Below are 20,963 nucleotides of genomic sequence, written 5' to 3'. Positions count from 1 at the left end.
TGATTCTTATATAGAAAATACTTAAGACTCGACCACAAACTATTAGAAACAACGAACAAATACAGTAAAATTGCAGGATACAATATCAATGTACAAAAATCCACTGCATTTCTATATACTAACAATTTCAGAAAAAATGAAAAAAAAATTATTTTCTAATTGCAACAAAAAGAATAAAATTCCTAGGAATAAACTGAACAAATGATTTTGAAGGATGTATATATTGAAAACTACAAAGCAATATTAAAAGATTGAAAAAGACACAATAAAATGGAAAAATATTCAGTGTTCATGGATTAAAAGGATCAACATAGTTAAAATGTCTATATTGTCCAAAGCAATATACAGATTGAAGGTGGCCCCCATCAAAATACCAATGTTATTTTTTAAAGAAATAGAACAAAATTCATCAGATTTGTGTGGAACCATAAACAATCATGGATAGCCAAAGCATTCCTGAGAAAAAAGAATGAAGGCAGAGGTATCACACTACCTGACTTCAAATTAAACTCTACAGAGCTACAGTGATCAAAACAGCATGGTATTAGCAGAAAACAGACACACAGAATAATGGAGCAGACCTGAGAGCCCAGAAATAAAGCCACATGTATGTGGGCAAATAATTTTTAACAAAGGACCCAAAAACATACAATGGAGAAAACAAAGAACACTAGTCTGCAGCAAAAGAAATTTCCAACAAAGCAAAAAGGCAACTAACTGAATGGGCGATGGTATTGGTAAACAACAGCTTCAGCAAGGGGTTGATATCCAAAATATATAAAGAACTCATACATCTCAACACCAAACAATCCAACTGAAAAATGGGCTGAGTACCCAAATAGACACTTCTCCCTAGAAGAGATGCAAATGGACAACAGTTATATGAAAAAAATGTTCAACTTCACTAGCTATTAGGGAAATGAAAAGCAAAACTACAGTAAGATACCACCTCATACCTGTTAGAAAGGCTATTACCAACAAGAAATAATAACAAGCATTGCTAGGTTGTGGAGAAAATGGAATTCTCTTTCACAGCTGATGGGGATGTAAACTGTTATAGCCACTGTGAAAAACAGTATCACAGTTGCTCAAAAAATTAAGAATAGTGTTACCATATCACCAGCAATACCTCTTCTGAAACTAATCCTAACCCCCCCAAATTTGAAAAGGTTTATTTGCAAAGATATATATATATATATATATATATATATATATATATATATATATATATACCCCTATGATCACTGCAGCATTATTCACTGTGGCCAAGACACTGAAACAACCTGTGTCCCTTTAATAGATGATTGGATATAGATGATGTGTTAGATATATACTATGAAATACTACTTAGCCATAAGATGAAATGCCGTCATTTGTGACAACATGGATGGACCTTGGGAATATTATGGTAACTGCAATAAGTCAGTCAGAGAAAGACAAATACCATATGATTTCACTTATATATAAAGAACAAATAAAAACAGACTCATAGATACAGAGAACAGACTGATGGTTGGCAGTGGAGAAAGGGTTGGAGGATTGGGTGAGAAATGAGAAGGGAGTGAGAAGTACAAATTGGTAGTTACAAAATAGTCATTGGGATATAATGTACAGCATAGGGAACATAGTCAATATCATTGTAATAACTATGTATGATGCTAGTTAGGTACTGGAAATATCGGGGGGAAGGCACTTCGTAAAGTATATGATCGTCTAACCACACTAGGCGATACAACTGAAACTAAAACAAAATAATATCGAATGTAAACTGTAATTGGAAAAAAAATGTAATAAAATTTAAAGCTTAAAAAAAATAAAATAAAATAAAACAAACAGAAAAAAAAGTTAAATAAAGCACGATTTTTGCCAAAGTTTTAAAAAAAAACGATGAATATAAAATGCATTCTTTAAGACTTCATTTTCAAGTGAATAAACACATAATCTACATTTGAGTATATTTTTCAAGTATATTGATAGTTTTCACTTGGGATCCAAAGTTGAGAAATCAGCTGACACTAAATGTTAGCATGATATAGGAAAATGGAATTCCTAATAAATAATGGTAATGTGAGCTGCTGTTATTTCCTCAAGTTGTTAAAGACAAGGATCAATAAGACTTGGTAAACATGAAGATTACAGCAAGATTTCAGGACTACTAAATCACAGTTTGAATACTGATACATGCCCTGGCTGGTTTGGCTCAGCCATTGGAGCATTGGCCTACAAGACCAGAGAGTTCCAGGTTCGGTTCCCACTAGGGGCACATAGCAAAAAGAATAAATAAAATAAATAAATAAATAAATACTGATATAACTTCACATTTTTATGCAATTGTTTGTAGCCACATTTTATTTTTATTTTTAGTGTAATACTACTTTCTTGAAAGGGTTAACAGCCACAATATTTAATTGTTCAATACTAAACAATTAGAGCTGTTCCCTTCCTTTAGTGAATTTTTAGTTTATTTTAATTAATTAATCATATAATTAATCTTGCCAATCAATAAGTTACTCCCTCATTAGACTAGGAAACATTCTTGTTTGGATAATGGGCTATATATATTGTTTTAGAATGTTAGGTTATTTATCTATTATCCCAACTAAATGATGATTTGCCAAATTAATCTTTAAAGAACTAAAGTACTGAACTCCCTTAACAAAATATTACTCAGAAAATGAATTTTTGGTTTCAAGTAAGAGGTACACAATAATATTTTAAAGTAAGGTGATAATTTTATAAAGTGGATAATGCTTATCTAGACAGCTAAATATGCATATGATATTTGTCATTGTTATTAATGGCAAACATATTTATGAATAAATATTTCAAATTAAGTAGCTATTTTCAATAACTTGGAATAAACAATAAATCCTTCATAAGTGTTAATATATTACAATTTCCTAGATGGATTTTTCTCTTGTATCTGTCAGGAAGATAATTCTTTTTTTGTTGTTGTTAATCCTCACCTGAGAATATTTTTCCATTGATTCTTAGAGTGGAAGGGAGTGAGGGAGAGAGAAACATCGATGTGAGAGAGACACATCGATTGGTTGCCTCCCACAAGACCCCGGCCAGGGTGAGGGATTGAACCTGCAACCTAAGTACTTGTCCTTGACCCGGAATTGAACCCACGACCCTTCAGTCTGCAGATCAACGCTCTAACCACTGAGCAAAACTGACCAGGGCAGGAACATAGATCTTTAAGGTAGATACATTTAGAACATTTACCAAAACATTTTTGGTCATTTAAATTTTGCATATACCTCTACTATAACACATATATATTTAGGAAAGATATATATCTACCTGAATTGGCAAGACTAGCACATATCTGTTGCATAGAAAACTTACAATAAATATATTTTGAATATCAGAATATAGTTTCCAAAAAAATTTGGCACTTCTGCCAATACTTAAATTTGCCTGTCCTAATTTAAGCTACATTTAATGTAGCCAATGATTCTTACATGATCATGTAAAAGGTGATAACACATATGTGTATATGAATAAAATGTATATGACTTTTAAAGACTTAAAAATGAAAACACAAATGTATAAACTTCTTAATTATTATAGGAATACACATGCTACCCTTTGACAGATAGAATCTACATACCTGACAGGTAATGTTCTGTCGCCTTTCCTTCTATCCATTTCTCTTTGGGGAACAGGATACCAACGAAAATTCAGTTTCCAGTTAAAACCCCCATAAGTCATGTCTGACCCAGCCATATATTCAAAGGTATCATCACTAATCACATCAATGATGGGGCATACAACTGTTTTCCTGCAGAAAAAGTAAAACCAGTTTACATATAAATAATAAGTTCAATGCTTATTTGTTTCTTCAAACTCAGTATAGCTGATATATTGAAATTTAATTATTTTGTGACATTAATAGGATTTTATTTTTATTTTATCCATTTTATCTGTGGAATTATTTCCTTTTACCACATATTTTTACATTCAGCTTTATACTACCATGTATAATCTAATCAAGTATAGTAATTGATCTCCAAGCTGATTTTCAAATGCATTCTGAGTACTAACTCAGCAGGATGAACATGGTCTATTATTCATAAAACCTCCACCCACAGCATGATTAGTAGAGCTGCTTTGATATTATGCATCATTTCAGTTATTTCTTTTATAGAAAAGTAATTGCATACAGGGAGTAGAGAATGGATGATTGCAAATTAGATCTGATAGTTTGAATCTCAGAGGGGTTAGGTGACTTTAAAGAAATTGCTTTAAGAAAATCTTTATGAAAAAAATACCTATTATGGAAAACAAAGAAACAAAAATTAATAAACAGAAATAACAACAGAATAGTGATCATCAGTATAAGTAGGTGTTTCCTATGAAAGATATTAGGACCATGTCAATTTGAGTGAATTGTCCTATAATTAAGAGTTTATTGTAACAATCTACATAGTTTAAGATAGAGAAAGATAATTAACCTCAGTTTCTGGTGTTTATACCCTGACCCATCTTTTCTTAAAGTAAGAGGAATAGTCAGGAGATTTGGGGTTCTTGATGGTGGCTTTTTAGGGAAAGGACGTTTTCACCATGGGAGATCATTAGGTAATCTTTTAATCCATGTTGTGCCCTCTCATCTTCCCCTACTCCAGGCTTATCTGTTTTATTATGGAATCAACCTTGTGTCATCTTCACAGTTAATATGTAGATCTACCCAAGTTTGCAGCTAATTCTGGAGAGCAAAGCTTAGTTTTTATATTTGGTGGAAAGTGAACATACAAATATATTTTACCAATTTTTATATGTTTTTATTAATTTTTTTAGAGAGTGAGGAAGGGAGAGAGAGAGAGAAACACTGATGTGAGAGAGAAACATTAATCGGCTGCCTCCTGCATGCCAGCTACTGGGGAATGAGCCCACAACCTAGGCATGTGCCCTGATGAGGAATTGAACTGGGACCTCTCAGTCCAGAGGACGATGTTCAATCCAGTGAGCCACACTGGCCAGCACAAATACATTTTTGAATCACCCATAGATGTGGAAAAGAAATAAATGCTGTCCATCATTTATTCTGGTTTTGTAACACCAGTATCACCAATACATTTTCAGTGGGTTTTATATTTCATACAATTAATTAAAGTCTATAGTTCTCTGAAATCAATAGAATTCATCTACCCTTTGAAAAACCTTTTGGTAACAATGGTCCCTACAAAATCAGTATCTTTTTTCATTAAATTTAACAATTTAATTTGTAGGGAGATGAAATTAGATCTAATAACTTTGAACAGGACTTTATTATCTATTTATGACAACTTTAGAACTTACACGTAGGATAAGACATTAGAGTTCATTACATACAGATATAATTTAAATATGTTGTTAGATTAAAAAGTAAATGATCTGTGCATGACCGTATTGAAACAATATTATATTAAAAACTCACTAAGTTGAATATGAAACACATGTTTAAAAAAATAGCATAATGTATGAAACGTTGCCAGGAAATGCATTTAAGATGTTCCAAGTTCATTTTATTTTGCCAGTCTTACTCTCCTGTGGGTACAGTACAATACACAGAGTGGGAAAATGTTATTAGCTGTGTACCACACTCAGTTGACTAAAAGGTTCCTACTGCTTTATTCAACTGCTATGGTTCATTTTACTGACAACCTCCATCCATCTTCATGGCAAGTACCAAATCTTGTCATTTTCGTGAGATAGTGGGACTAGCTCACACTACACAGCTCCTGTCTTGGGTGCTTAATTAAAAACTTCAGTTCTAGAAAGACCTTTCTATTGCAAGTGAAATGACTTTGCAAGCAAGGTGTTATACAATGTTATGTTTTTATATCAGGCAGTATTCAATAGAGTTGTCTTCCTTAAGTGCTTAGGAATTACACTCATTTATCACCAATGTTTATGTATATCTTTGGGGGGAAAAAAAAGCTCATACCTCAGAGCATCATCATCAGAGAGAATTGCAGGCATCCGTGAGGGGTTTTCATTTCTATAAAATATTATACAATCTTTCAGGTTTCACCATTTGTATGTACAAAATGGCCATATTGTTTAAATAATTAAGCATTCTTTATAGTTGTGCTATGTTTTTCTTTCTTTTTTTTTTTTAAGTCGTGATTGGAATGTGGGATTATGTGTGTTTATTTCTTAAGATCCTCAATGTGGTTTTGAACTAGACTTTGAATGAGGACACCAACCTAGTAGAAAGAAGACTAATCTGGGAACAGGAAGAACTGAATTGCTCCCATCACTTCCATAACTGGGGCATGCTACCTGATTTACGCGTTCCTCCCTATTATTAGGTACATGTAAGAATATCTACATTACCTACCTCACAGAGTGGTCATGAGGATACAATAAAGTGCTCTGAAAATGTATTTTACAAAATTGTACTATTTCAAATTTGACTGATTTCTTTCGCCTAAAAAATGAATATCCAACACATGCTTTCTGTTTGAATTGTTTGGTTATTCCTTAATCAAGTATTCCTATTCAGCACTAACAAGCCAAGGTCTTTATTAAGTGAAGAAAAGCTAGAAAATATACCTGCAGATAGTAACCTAAAGAGAAGTTCTGATGGAAAGTGCAAACTGTCCTGACAGGTTCTGTCATAACCCAGGCAGACGTAACACGCGAATTCTCACCTGTCTTCCTTGATTCTTGCCAGCAAGGGCTCCAGCCACCCTACGGTACATTCACAGTGTGCATCGAGAAAAGTGACGACCTGCCCGTTGGAAGCAGCTGCTCCCCGAAGGCGGGCCCGTATTAACCCGGAGCGCTCCTCCATTCTGATAATTTTTACTGGCACGTCTAAATTTTTCACATAGTTCTCTAATGTCAACTTGAGAAAATCTGTAACGTGCGATAAGAATTGATAAGAACGTTTTGAAACTGTTTTAAGACACAGCAGAAATACTACTGCCCAGATGAACATTCAACACAGAAATGGTGGCACAGTCCAGAGGACATTTTTTGCAGTAGGTGACGTAAAGATACAGAGATTTCTTCAGTATTTCAATGTAGAGTTCATTATGCCCTGTCACATGGCTGATGAGGATCAGGATAAAATAGGAAGACTTTATGACTCTAATGGAGTAACTGGGCCACACTGGCAAATGTTGGTTCCTCAATTATAACTTATTTTGCATTCACCTGAACTAAAAGAAAAGAAAAAGACAAGTATCCATAAAGTCATATCAATGTTCAATCGTATGAGCAGTTGAGTTGGGGCAAGAAGGAACCCTTTTGAAAGTCATTTTGGTTGATTTTCTGAGTTAGTAAGAACCAAATGGAATCATGAGAGAAACTGTAATAATTAGTGCCTTGTCTCTAGAGTTGGCTTTGCCTGGATACATTGATGAAAATGCACTGATGATGATGGGTGGTTTCAGGGTTAGTCTAATTATAAGGAAAATACAGATCATTTCCCAGCTGTCTTTTTTTTTTACCATAATAAAGTTTTCTAATTTAAGAAAATATATGAGAAAAATATTTATACCTCTTTCACTGGCATCATCTACCAAGATGACCTCAGAAAGTAAATAGTGTGGGGAACGATTAATAACACTGTAAACAGTTCGAAGGAGGGTGCTCCAAGCTTCATTATGAAACACAATGACTACACTTGTGTTTGGAAGTTCATCAGGGTAGACCTTCGTCTTGCATCTGGAAAAGGAAAAAGAAGAAGGATATGTTAATAAATAATTCATTTTTTATTCTGATCACTGTAATAAAAAAATATCCATAATAGCACCATTTTAGACTTGAAAGGTCCTTATTAAGAAAACATTTTATGCATTTCTGCCATCATTTTCCTTTTAATAAATGCTGTGAGTAATCAGTCGGCATTTTGAAAATTAAGTATGCATAATTACTAATATTTCATTTTAACTCCTGCAGGGAACCAAGCAGCATGATTTCCACACATCGAAGAAAGCTAAAATAACACTCTGAGACTGTCAATAGAGCACCAGGTACAACGGGGATAGAGGTATTCATCTAGTGGATATAATTTTATTCTTTGTTTAGAAAAGAAAAATTATTGTATAACTCAAAAAGCCATGAGAACATAAAAGAGACATATATCTACAGAATTTTGAACCATGTAAAGCTGAGATTATTTTTTCTGTTCTAAAATCTAGTCATGCATGCTTACCGTTCTATTTGACAAACCATGTCTACTTTGAAAAAAAAGTTTAGGGGCCAAAATGTACTTAGCAGATTCTCAATTATATTCTCAATAGAATCAAATCAAAGATCAAGAAAGGGAATAGTAGGCCACCAGAACTTCTCAAACTTTAATGGGAACAGGAGTTACATAGGAATTTGTTAAAATGCAGATTCTGATTCAGTAGGTCTGGGTTATAGCCTGAGATTCTGTATTTTTAAGAAAGCTTCCAGATGATTCAGATAATGCTGGTCTCTGGAGCATACTGATTAGTAAGGGGCTGAATCATGATGGTCATTACTTTAGAACTTGATGTTTAAAGAAAAAAAAAGTTAACTTTGCCTATTAATCCAAAGCAGCCTAGATTTTACTTTGCTAGTAATCAATCCAAAAAAGGTACATTTAGATAAATAACATGCATACTGCTTTTGCAGTCATCCGAAGTTTAACGTGCCAGTGGTCCTTACCCCTGTCAACTTGTCAACAGTCAGACATTCTTTTTCATGTAGGTGATTTTAAGTCATCGTGATTACAGAATATTAAAAAAATGCCCCAGAGTACGCATAGCAGGAATTAAAGTTTAGTCACCTTAGGTTATTTTTTCATGTAAAATTTTCTGAAGAGCTAGATAATTAAAATCATTCCATAAAATAAAATGAACCAATATTTCTTGCCACTCATGAACAAACTCATATATGACACAAAACAAGCATTGTTATAATTAGTTTCATTCATGGGTGAATGAGAAAATCCAATAAAATGTGAGGGATGAAGGCACACACTAAAACAAACACTGATTGTATGCCTATTGAGATTTCAATCATCTTTTAAAGTAGTTTAAAATTTCACCAGCTCAGTGAAGTCTCCTGCAATGTAACCAGGTAAGAATGTACACATACCTGAACTATTACTTTTCTTCAGCATATATTTGTTGAAAAACATTTATTAAACATCCATGATATATATGATATTGCCAATACATGAAAAGAAAAATGTAGGAGTAAAAGATAGTTTGATTCATAATCACCTTTTCCCATTCTGCTGGCAAGATTAAAGTAGTTTCTACATGCTTATCATTTGACCTGTAACTCCAGGTAGCTCAGCACTATATGAATTTAGAGAGCCATTCTGGTAAGTCAGAAATGTTCTCTCCATGATTTTCCTCAACTCTCAATTCTTTGGCCTCAACGAAACACCCCATCAAGCCTGGTCGGTGTAGCTCAGTGGATTGAGCATCCTCCCTGCACCAAGAGGTAATTGGTTAGATTCTCATGCCCAGGTTGCTGGCTTGATCCCCAGTAGGGGGCATGCAGGATATTTCTCTCTCACATCGATGTTTAAATCTCCCTCTCCCTTCCTTTCTCTCTCTAAAAAAATCAATAAAACATATATATAAACAACAGCAACAACAACAAAACAACAAGCAAAAATCACCCCATCAATTTCAGCATGCTAAGAAAAAATATGGTTAAAGATAAAAATATCATCATCATACTGTCATCATCATCATCAATAAAGAAGTAAAAACTGGAAAATCAGGCTGAAAGCAGTATAACAATCAACAACTACTGGTTTTAACCCAAGGATAACAGTCTATAAAGGTTATTCAGTATTATTTGAAATAAAGTGATACATTTATAAGTAAAATTTTTGTATGTTACACTAAATGCCAACAAAGAAAATATGATGAGGTATCAATTTAGATAAATCATTTAAAATATCAAAATAAGAGCAAACACAGATCTACCTTCTTAAACTAGTTTTGTGGTTAAAATATTCTACTCACAAACATTAATTATGTATTTATAATATGTGACAAAGTTATATTGAACTAATTTACTATTAAGCAGCTATTGTGTTTACTTACAGAATCTTTACATGGAGTCATTATTTAATGTAGCATGAAAATAAAATGTGGCTAATATTTCTATTAATTATTCCCCTTCTTCCTATGTGAACAGTTATCTAGCAAAGAAAACTTTGTATACTAATAAAATCATTTATAAAATAATTCTTAAGCTATACAAAAAGATCATTTTCTATGTTAGTTTATCTAGTTACCTCAAGTACAATGATATATGTATAAACAAAAGCAAGAATATTCATTGCTTCTGATAGCTTTGTGATACACTAAACTGGTATGATTGCCTGTATTTCATTAAACTATTGTTTCACCTATGGTAAGGTACAGCATGATTTTAGGCACTACTAGTAAAGAAAAAACAATTGTCAAATGAACTGTGGCATAATGTTTTCTTATCACTAAATCTACTTAATACTTAAAGTTTATAGAAAAAACTTTTAAACTTATTTGGACATAGATTTCTATTGATATTGCCATGCTTGCTTATGAATTTATCACACCCATTTCTTGTTACTTCAAGGTTTTTTTCATGTATTCTTTTTTTAAAAAAAATGAATTTATTGAAGTGACATTAGTTAGTAAAACCAAAACAGGTTTCAAGTGTACAACTCAATAAAACATCTTCTGTATATTGAATTGTGCACTTACCCCCAAAGTAAAGTCTCTTTCTGTCCCCATTTATGCCCCCTTCTACCTCCTCCCCTTTTCCTCTATCACTTTATTGTTGTCTGTGTCTATGTGTCATGTATATATATTTTTGCTTCATCCCTTCACCTTTTTTCACCCAGCCCCCAAAACCCTGTCCCCTGTGACAGCTGTCAGTCTGTTGCATGTATCTATGCTTCTGTTCCTGTTTTGTTTGTTGAATTATTTTGTTCATTAAAATCCACATATAAGTGAGATCATATGGTATTTATCGTTCTCTGACTGGCTTATTTCACTTAGCATAATGCTCTCCAGGTCCATCCAGAATGTCATAAAAGGTAAGATTTCCTTCTTTTCTATGGCCAAGCAGTATTGCATTTTGTAAATATAGCACAGCTTTTTTATCCACTAATCTGCTGATGGGCACTTTGGCTGTTTCCAAATGTTGGCTATTGTAAATAGCATTGTAATGAACATGGAGATGCATATATTCTTCAGATTAGTGTTTTGGGTTTCTTCAGATATATTCCTAGTAGTGAGATTACTGGGTCAAAAGGTTGTTCCATTTTTAATTTTTTGAGGAAATTTCATAGAGTTTTTCACAGTGGCTGCACCAGTCTGTATTTCCACCCCAAATAGGACATACAGATGGCCAATAGACTAATCATCTGTTATCTACTCGAAGTGGCTTTCTCTTGCTTTAGGTTGTATTACTTAACATATGAGAAACATAATTAGCACATATCATAGTAAGAAAATATAAAACAGCTTCATCTTCTTTTGTGTATTTTCCCTGGTACTGTAAAGTGCTTTTCAAGCTTTGAAGTGCAAATGAATTATATGGAAATCTTGATAAAATATAGATTGTGATTCAGTAGGTCTGGGATGGGCCCAAGATTTTGTATTTCCATTAAGATCTCCAGCGATGTCTACTCTGCTGATCCCTGGTTGACATGATAAGACGCAAGACTGTATAAATCAGTCAGCTGTTGACTAGCATAAAGATACAGAATTGCTGTCATTGTTCCAACAATAAATATTTGCTTCATCCTATAAAAATTTAATTCTTGCTGCAATATCCTTGCCTTTCTTTACAAACAATAACTTTTTTTTCCAACTGAATCTTATTGTAATCTCTTTGAAAAAATACTGGATGACAAATTCTACACATGTAGTATATATAGTCAGTCAGTGCACATTAACTTCGTTGAAGCATGACTATATGAACAGCCATGACTATGTTCACAAGCATTAAAAATGATTCCTCATAACAACTGCCAGCTGGTAGACAATGTTTGTAACTAACCATCAACTATAAAACTCTTCCTGATTTTAGACATATACAATAAAAAAGTGCATATCTTAGAACAGGTAAAAATAATAATTTTTATTTAGTACAGAAAAAATATTTAAAGTGTTGTTGTTGTTGTTTTTTAATAACTTTAGTGAATAAGCTGTCAGAGTTTGTAACTCCCTGATTTTCCAGACATAATTATAAACAAACAAACAAAAGAAACCTATATGATAAAAGTGGGGTAAGTACTTAAATAGAATGTACTTCTCTAATATTCTCCTCTTTTGACAGATGACCAACAACTTCTTCTTTGTAATATTACAAGAATAATTTAAATACTGTCTACCTCAGCTTTTATGTCTTTTACAGATTAAGAGTAATGTAGATAATCTAAAATGTGTCATAGATATTATGTGGTCTACAAAGTAAAACTTAGAATCACCAAATGTTGGAATTGGAAAAGACTTTCAAAACTGACTAATTCAAATCATCTTGATTTCACAGAGTACAAGTGTCAAATCACAGAGCTAGCTCAATACTCTGGGTAATAAAGTAAAAATGATAATAATAAAGTAATTTATTATTTAATAAAATTAGTAGCAGTAATGATTTTTCCCATATTATATGTTATATCAGATATTGTAAATATTACTGGTGTCTGAAAAATTAGAAAAGAACATTTAAATTATTCATAAATATGTCTTAATTTTATACTGAAATATATATGCTTACTCAAATAGAGAAATAACCTTTTTCCCAAGGATCTTTTCATTAAAACACAGCATAAAAAAATCAATTTTCATTAAAACTATGTACATACAGACCAAATACTCTTTCAGTAATCTGTTTAATGAAGATTCTATTTTTCTCTATGTAAACATCTAAATGAGATTGGCAAAATTGACATTATGGTGGAAGCACAATGTCTATGTAATTAACTCTGAGGGTGGAAGTGACAGACTGCAATAGCCATTTTCATTAATTTGAAAGGAAGATTTGATGCCTACTAGTCCAATTAAGTTCATGAAATCTGGTATTCTAATAAAATCAAAAGCATTATCATAGCAATATTTCATATTTATACTACATTATGACATGCTAAATCTGTAATACTTGGAGTGAAAATTTATTTCCTTTTAATTCTGTAATAATATATTTGTGACTCTTAATTTGGAATAACCCCATGAGCTTGAAAAAAACAACAGCACATTGATGTGTCAGTTTTAGCAACAGAGATTCTGATTTCAGTGTCCGGGTGTGGTCATGAGTAATGGGATTTAAAATATCTGCCTTGGGGATTTGAATGTACAACCCAAGTTGAGAACTGCTACCAAAAGTTATTCAACAGACACTGATTTTTAAGAATATAGATGCTCTTAAGTATATAAGTGTATAAATAAAACGTTTTTGCTTACATCAACATTTTAAAAGAAGATACATAAAGTCAATATCTATTTATGTTTATAGAAAATGAAATTAATAAGTCACTATTTTCTGTAATTGCAAGCCCTAGATTCAGAAAGTCTCTTCACATACAATCTCTTCTGGATATACACCAATGTAAGTCCAGTATTCTCTGTATCAGCTGTTGATTTATAAATATATAAGAAATAAATCCACCCATTCTCCTTTGGAGAAAATATGGGGGTAAGATTATGTTTCCAATGTCTGCCACATGCAAATACAATGATATAGTGTAGCAATTTACCATTTTCCCCCTTGGGCATGCACACACTATGGAAATCATTTTCAAAACCATATTGATGTTTTCAGATAAGTGACTGAATACAACATGCCACATCAAAGAAAGAAAAATTGACTTTAAGATGAAATGGGAAATCACTAAGGATTCATAATTGCACAGTGGTTTAGTTAGACACAATCCATTTAGGACTACAAACAAAGGCTGTCAACACTGTAGTTTGCAGGACTTGTTGCATTATTGTTCAGTGAGTCAGTGGTTACCTTTTCCAGCCTCAATCAAAGAATATTAATAATAGTAATTAAAAATAAAGACTTACAAGTCCTCTATCGCCTTCTTATTTTTAAAAGCTATGGGAATTGCACCGAACTCTGCAGAATTGCACGTGGTTTCTATGTTTCCAAATCATTAACATTCATAATCATAGAGAGAAATTTCATCATTTTCCAATGCATCCATGCAAAGAAGACTTGGACAACAGGAAACTAATTCTTTTGTAATCATTAAACAGCTTGGGATCTCAATAAAACGAAGCACTTGGTTTTTCATGGGTTTCTATATATTGATTTTTATTTATATTTTATTAAACTTCTCAAAAGCAAATTCCTATGTCATAATTACTTCAGTAATTCATTTTATTTTAAATCAGATTTTATCCATCTTTCCCAAACACCTTTATTTTAAAATCCAGGTAGAACCTGTACTCATCTTTGGTCTATTTGCTATAAGAGCCACTCCTTGCTCTTTTTATTTATTTCCACATGTTTGGATAGATGGGGTGGGAGAGTTGTTGGGTAACTGATGTGTTTCCAAGACTCCCTTGCTTATTGACTTCTATTTGAAATATGCCATAAGGGAGATTGAAAAACTGGATGAAAGAGAAACAGGAAAGCAGGTAATTTCTTTCTCTAGTCTTCCCTAACCCTGAAAAGAACTATTCTGCCTCCTTCCCTTGTTTTTTACTTCATTTATGCCTCAATCTTTTTATTTTTTTCATCATTATTTTTTAATCCTCACCTGAGGATATTTTTCTATTTATTTTCAGGTAGACAGAGAGGGAGAGACAGGGAGAGAGAGATAAAAGCATTGACTGGTTGCCTCCAGCATGACCCTGACCAGGGCCAGGGACAAACTGCAACCAAGGTACGTGCCCTTGGCTGGAATCAAACCTGAGACTAATTGGTCCATGGGCCGATGCTCTGCTGCTGAGCCAAACTGGCCAGGGCAATCTTTTTAACCTTATTTCACTTTTTCATAATAAATCTATCTAATCCAATAGACAAAGGGATTCTTTAAACGAAGAAGGAAGATTCATCTTATTTATCTCTGACTCTCCAGAATCTAGCATTCTCCATGTCACAAAAGATATTTAATAAGGGGTTGAGGAAATAAACTTCACAGTCAGGCTATTGCTTGAATGATCAGATCAGTTTCCCAGTCATAATTCTGCTTTGTTATTATCTGAACTAGAGGTGTAGAAACATCACATTTTCCATGTCTTTTTTTTTTTTTTTTTTTTTTTTTTTTTTTACCCACATCTTCAATTGGTTTTGCTATTCAATCTTCTATAGCCAGGGCAAATAAATAAACTAGGGATTGGAAAGAAAAAGAGTATAAGGAAATGGGTCTACGAGTTATTCTATTATAACATATTCCCCTCAAACCTAAGTAACACCATTTCTATTTGGACATATTGTAGCAAGTTCTCTGTCTGGAAAACCTATGTCTGCCTCCCAGTTCTGCCATTTACATTTAGGCTCTGTGAACAAACTTTATTTTATTTTTTTAATGTATTTTTTTTTTAAGAGAGAGGAAGGGAGAGGGAGTGAAACATCGATGTGAGAGTAAAACATGGATCAGCTGCTCCTGCATGGCCCCTCTGGAGATCAAGCCTGCAACCTGGGCATGTGTCCTGACCAGGAATCAAACTAACAACCTTTCGGTACACAGGATGATGCCCAACCAACTGAGCTACATCGGACAGGGTAAACTCTTTAAGGTTCAGTTTTGTCATCAACTAAATTGAAGTAACACTGCTGCCATATCAATTTTACATGCCTTTTGAGGAAAACAAATGAAATTATATAAATGTAATTTTTTATTATACTATTATTTTGTTATGAAAGACTGTATAAAATATAGATAAGGTCCATATATTAATTGGGTCAGCCTTTTTTTTTTTTTTTTTTTTTTTCTTTATTGATTTTAGAGAGAGGAAGGGAGAGGGAGAGAGAAGTAGAAACATTGATGAGAGAGAACATCGATTGGCCTCCTGCATGCCCCACACTAAGGATTTGGCCCACAACCTGGGCATGTGTCCTGACCAGGAATCGAACCAGAGACCTCTTGGTGCATGGGTCGATGCTCAACCAGTGAGCCACACCGGTCGGACAGCCTTGCTTTTGATAGAATCCTGACCATTGTCATGTTGTAATAATTTATCATTTATTCTTAGTTCCTGTGGCAAGCTTCTGCCGTATTCTTCACTTCCGGTGCAGTTTCAAGAATAGATCTGGTGTCTAGACCATCCTGTCTGGAGAACTGCTTTGCTTGTTTGTCGAGTGTAGCAATGAGGAACAAAGTCCCCACCTCTTTCTCTTTTAATCCTTCTTAATCACTTATTGCCATAATCTAAATTTTTTCTGATGACTGTGGCTATTTGCTATTAAATCTTCCTCTTTGCTTACTTTAATCTCTGCTTATTATTTTCTGTTGAAAGAACTCAGAGAGTCATGTTCTGCCTGCCTGCTGATATCTCTGCTTCTTGCCTGCTCTTGAATATCAATGAGCTATTTACCAACTTGTGTTCCTTCCTATTAACCAAAGCTAGGACTTCCCACCACTACTTGCTCCCTGTGGGTTATTATCAAATCTTGCATTTCTCAGCCAGAGTTAGGCCATCTCCTCCAGCATTCAAGCCCTGATTTAAGAAACATCATAATAAGAAAGCTAATACTAAGTGGTAAACATTTATTAAACTCTTAATTATGTAGCAGGCATTGAACTATATATTTTAGATGGGTCATCTCAATTGACCTTGAGCAGTTAACTCTCAGGACTATGACAAGGCTGTTAATGTATAAAGAGATTTAACGCATGCTTTAAGAACTTCCAGAAAATAAATTTATTCAAACAATAAATAAGTTGCTCAAACAAGCCTCTTTCTAAGGAGAAAAGGTTGCTCAGGTGGGAAAATGGCTTCCTTCTCAGAACAATATATACCTTAACTAGATTAACTACTGTTTATAAATTGACCTCAAGATTCTTCTCTCTTCATTATATCCTCCAATTCTAAGTTATTACACCACTTACTTGACCAATCCCAATAAGATTTTCACACTGAAAAATCAGTCATAGAAAAAAATGGCAGTGGAGTGAATGGAAGCTACACAGATTGTTTCCCATGATCAAACTGGAATTACAACTAAATAAATACAAGCATGTAGGAATGGGGGGTTGGTAGATGGACAATTTGTAACCTTGTGATATGCGTTCTTGCAACCAAGCCAGCCTAGGATCAAAGTGTGTGTGTGGACAGACAGACTTGTCTAGAAGGCAGAAAAACCTCCTTGAGTGCATGTGAATGCTTCCTTTGCATGTGTATAAGATAAGGTTTGCATGTCAAAGGTTGGAACACTACCTTGCATAGACAATGAGTTGTAGAACTCAGGAGTGTCTGGGTTTGTTATTTTTTTAGCTTTAAACTCTCTTTCCACCGTAAAAAGCAAGAGACAATGCTAGGCTGTATGGTTTGCAGAGACACCAGCCCAAGGAAATAATTTACATAAATCCACATGTAACATGGGGAACTGATCTGCAAATAAATTGAGCTGCATCCAGAGATATGAAGCATTTGCTCCCTTGCTATGCTCTTCCTCACTCCTACCAGCATGTGCTTGTAGTTCATTGTGTTGTGCCAACCCCCCAGCAGGCTGAGAGAGACAGCACAAGCAAACTGAAAAACAACTAGAGAGAACTCTTATAACCAGGGTCATAAAGAGTGGTAAGAGGTACAGAGGTGTGAGAGGGCTGGCTGGGTACCCAAAGACAGCAGTTAAGGGCTATCTTAGCTGTAAGCAGTTCCCTCTGAGAAGTCAGGGATTAAAACACCAAGCCAGCTACCCAGCATAGAGTGGTGGTACAGGGAAAATCACCCACATAATACCTGGCTGAACAACTCACCAGAGCAGAGGTTTTATCCATCAGGGAGAGCTGCAGGGAGCACCGGCACTTCCCTGAAGGGCCAGTGCACTAAATTACAGCTACAGCCACACACTTTGGGCTTCAGCAGAGGGAGGGTAGACTGAACTGGAGCTATGTGAGGAGACTCAGGGTTCGTGGCACTGGGAAAAGAGCTGAGAAGGAGGCCATCAGGAACTCTATGCTAAGTCACTCCCCCATAGGACAGTAACCATATTCCTCAAAGAGCCCCTTCCCAGAGCTGCTGTAGCCTGGGGGAGACACAACTGCCCCTCCCTCAGGAATTTAACACCACCAGGCCCAAAGAAGTAAAACCTGAGGCTCATTAACAGCCAAAGAATACCAGAAAGCCAGTAGGCAGAGACAAGATTCTGAAGGTTTGGGCCTAGGACCTGACCCTCAGTGTTGGGTGTCCTAACTCTGGGACTGAACTGTGAAGTCTGAGGCATGGATCCCTGTGCTGTGCCAATAATCCACAGTGTAGGAACCACTTCCTTCTCAAATCAACATTAACCCAAGGGAAAGCAATTGCCCTACTGACTGGAAATCATCTTACCCTGTCTAACTGAGAAATGTTTCATTCAGCTGAGAGCCACAACCTAAGGCTCATTAAGTAACTGAGACTAATAATCAGCCTGCAGGCAAAATCTCTGGGATAACAGAAGCTTTGCTTGGCCTGAGACTCTTCCCAGGAAAGTAAGATAAGACCTTGGTGTTTCATGTGGTCCCTTTCATACTCATCCAAATGCATCAGAGGGAGCCACAATTAGTGGAACATCAACATTCACAGGGAAAATTTGGCAGGCTCCAAACCCTGCTGAGATGGCCAAACTGGTAAAATAAAATAAAAGAGAATCACAAATGAAAGAAAAAGAGAATTCTACAGAAGTAGAGATAAGTGGAATGAAATGAAATAAAATGAAATGAAATTGAGCAAGTTATCAGAGGTAGAGTTCAGAGAAATGATCATAAGGAAGTTCAACAGCATGAGCAAAGATATAGAAACAATGAAAATGAATGAACTGGAAGTGAAAAACTAACAAGTTGAAATGAAGAATGACATAGCACAAATAAAGAACACATTGGGCCCTGGCCGGTTTGGCTCAGCGGTTGGAGCATCGGCCTGCGGTACAGAGAGACCCGGGTTCAGTTCCCGCTAAGGGCATGTACCTCGGTTGCAGTTTGTCCCCAGCCCTGGTTGGTTGTGCGGGTGGCAGCCCCTCGATGCGTCCCTTCACATCGATGTTTCTCTCTCTCTCTCTTCCTCTCTCTCCCTCCTGCTCTATCTGAACAAAAAATGGAAAAATGTCCTCGGGTGAGGATTAAAAAAAAAAGAACACATTGGAAGGAATAACCAGCAGATTAGAGGAAACTGAAGATCATATCAGCAAATTAGAAGACAGGGTAGAAAAAAATATCACCCAATCAGAGAACCAAAAAGAAAAATAAAAAACCAGGAGGACAGTTTAAGAGAGCTTGGGACAACATAAAACATAACAACATTCACATCATAGGAGTTCCAACAAAAGAAGAAAATGAGCAAGAGTTAGATATTACATTTGAAAAAATAGTGGCAGAAAATTTCCCCAACTTGGTGAAGGAAAAAGGCATACAAGTTTAGGAAGTAAGAAGAACCCAAAGAGGCACACACTAAGACACATCATAAGTAAAATGCCAAAAATTAAAGACAAAGAGAGAATCTTAAAGGCAGTACGTGAAAAGCAACAGGTTACCTACAAAGGAACCCTCCATAAGGCTATCAGCTGATTTCTCAATCAGAAACACTACAGGCCAGGAGAAAATGGCATGAATTATTCAAAGTAATGAAAAACAAGGACCCAAGACTACTCTATCCAGCAAGGCTATCATTCAAAATAGAAGGTAAAATAAAGAGCTTCCCAGAACAACAACAACAAAAAAGGCTAAGTGAATATATTAGCACCAAACCAGCACTGCAAGAAATGTTAAAAGGACTGCTGTAATAAGCAGAAGAAATAGAGAGAGACATAGTGATAATAAAAATGACATTAAATAAGTACATATCAATAATAACTTTAAATGTAAATGAATTATATGCTCCAACCAAAAGACGGAGGAGCTGAATAGATAAGAAAGCATAACTCATATATATGTTTTTACAAGAGACCAACCTCAGAACAAAAGACACACATATTGAAAGTGAAGGAATGGGGAAAAAATGTTCCAAGCAAATGGAAATGAAAAAAAAAAAACAAAAAAAACCAAATCTGGCTTAGCAATGCTCATATCTAATAAAAATAGGTTTCAAAATAAAGGCCATAAGTAACAAAGAAGGCCACTACATAATACTGAAAGGATTTATCCAACAGGAGGATATAACCTTCGTAAACATATATGTACCCAATATAGGAGCACCAAAATATATTTAAAAACTTCTGAAAGACTTCAAAAAAGAAATCGACAGCAATACAATCATAGCAGGGGACTTCAACACCCTGCTGACATCACTGGATAGATCCTCTAGATGAAAAATCAACAAGAAAACAGAGGCTTTAAATGATGCACTAGATCAAAGCATTTAATACAACCCAAAACTGCACAATTCACATTCTTCTCAAGTGCACATGGGACATTCTTAAAGATAGACCACATATTAGGATACAAACTAATCGTCTACAGAAGACTGAAATCATATTAAGTATCTTCTCATATCACAATGACATAAACTAAAAATTATTTACATTAAAAACATTCAAACACATGGAAGCTGAATAGCATGTTATTAAACAAGGAATGGTTACCACGGAGATCAAGGAAGAAATTAAAAACTGCCTGGAAGTCATTGAAAATGAACACACAACATCACAAAATCTATGGGACACAGCAAAAGCAACCCTGAGAGGGAAGTAAGAGTATTAGTAAGTAAGCATTACACGCCTACCTCAGGAAACAAAAAACAATTTTAATAGACTATCTAACCCTACAACTTAAAGAACTAGAAAGTAAACAAAAGAAAAAACCGAGAGCAAGTAGAAGGAAAGAAATAGTAAAGGTCAGAGCAGAAATAAATGACAGAGACTAAAAAACAATTCAAAGATCAATGAAAGAACAAACT

At 34.7% G+C, this 20,963-nt stretch overlaps 1 protein-coding gene across 3 annotated transcripts in view; it reads right to left on the bottom strand.

The window, feature by feature from the left end:
• Positions 1-20,963, bottom strand: part of GALNT13 (polypeptide N-acetylgalactosaminyltransferase 13) — a 515,536-nt gene that overhangs the window by 200,677 nt on the left and 293,896 nt on the right. For all 3 annotated transcript variants that reach the window (XM_036254031.1, XM_036254029.1, XM_036254030.1), the window contains exons 5-7: positions 7,496-7,662; positions 6,642-6,849; positions 3,617-3,787 (exon numbers count right to left, since the gene is read on the bottom strand). In XM_036254031.1, the coding sequence (XP_036109924.1) occupies positions 3,617-3,787; positions 6,642-6,849; positions 7,496-7,662 (546 nt within the window). The remainder of the gene's footprint in view (positions 1-3,616; positions 3,788-6,641; positions 6,850-7,495; positions 7,663-20,963) is intronic.

This window comes from Molossus molossus, unplaced genomic scaffold (genome assembly GCF_014108415.1).
Source record: "Molossus molossus isolate mMolMol1 unplaced genomic scaffold, mMolMol1.p scaffold_m16_p_11, whole genome shotgun sequence".
NCBI lineage: Eukaryota > Metazoa > Chordata > Mammalia > Chiroptera > Molossidae > Molossus > Molossus molossus.
This window is presented reverse-complemented; position numbering and strand designations above follow the sequence as displayed.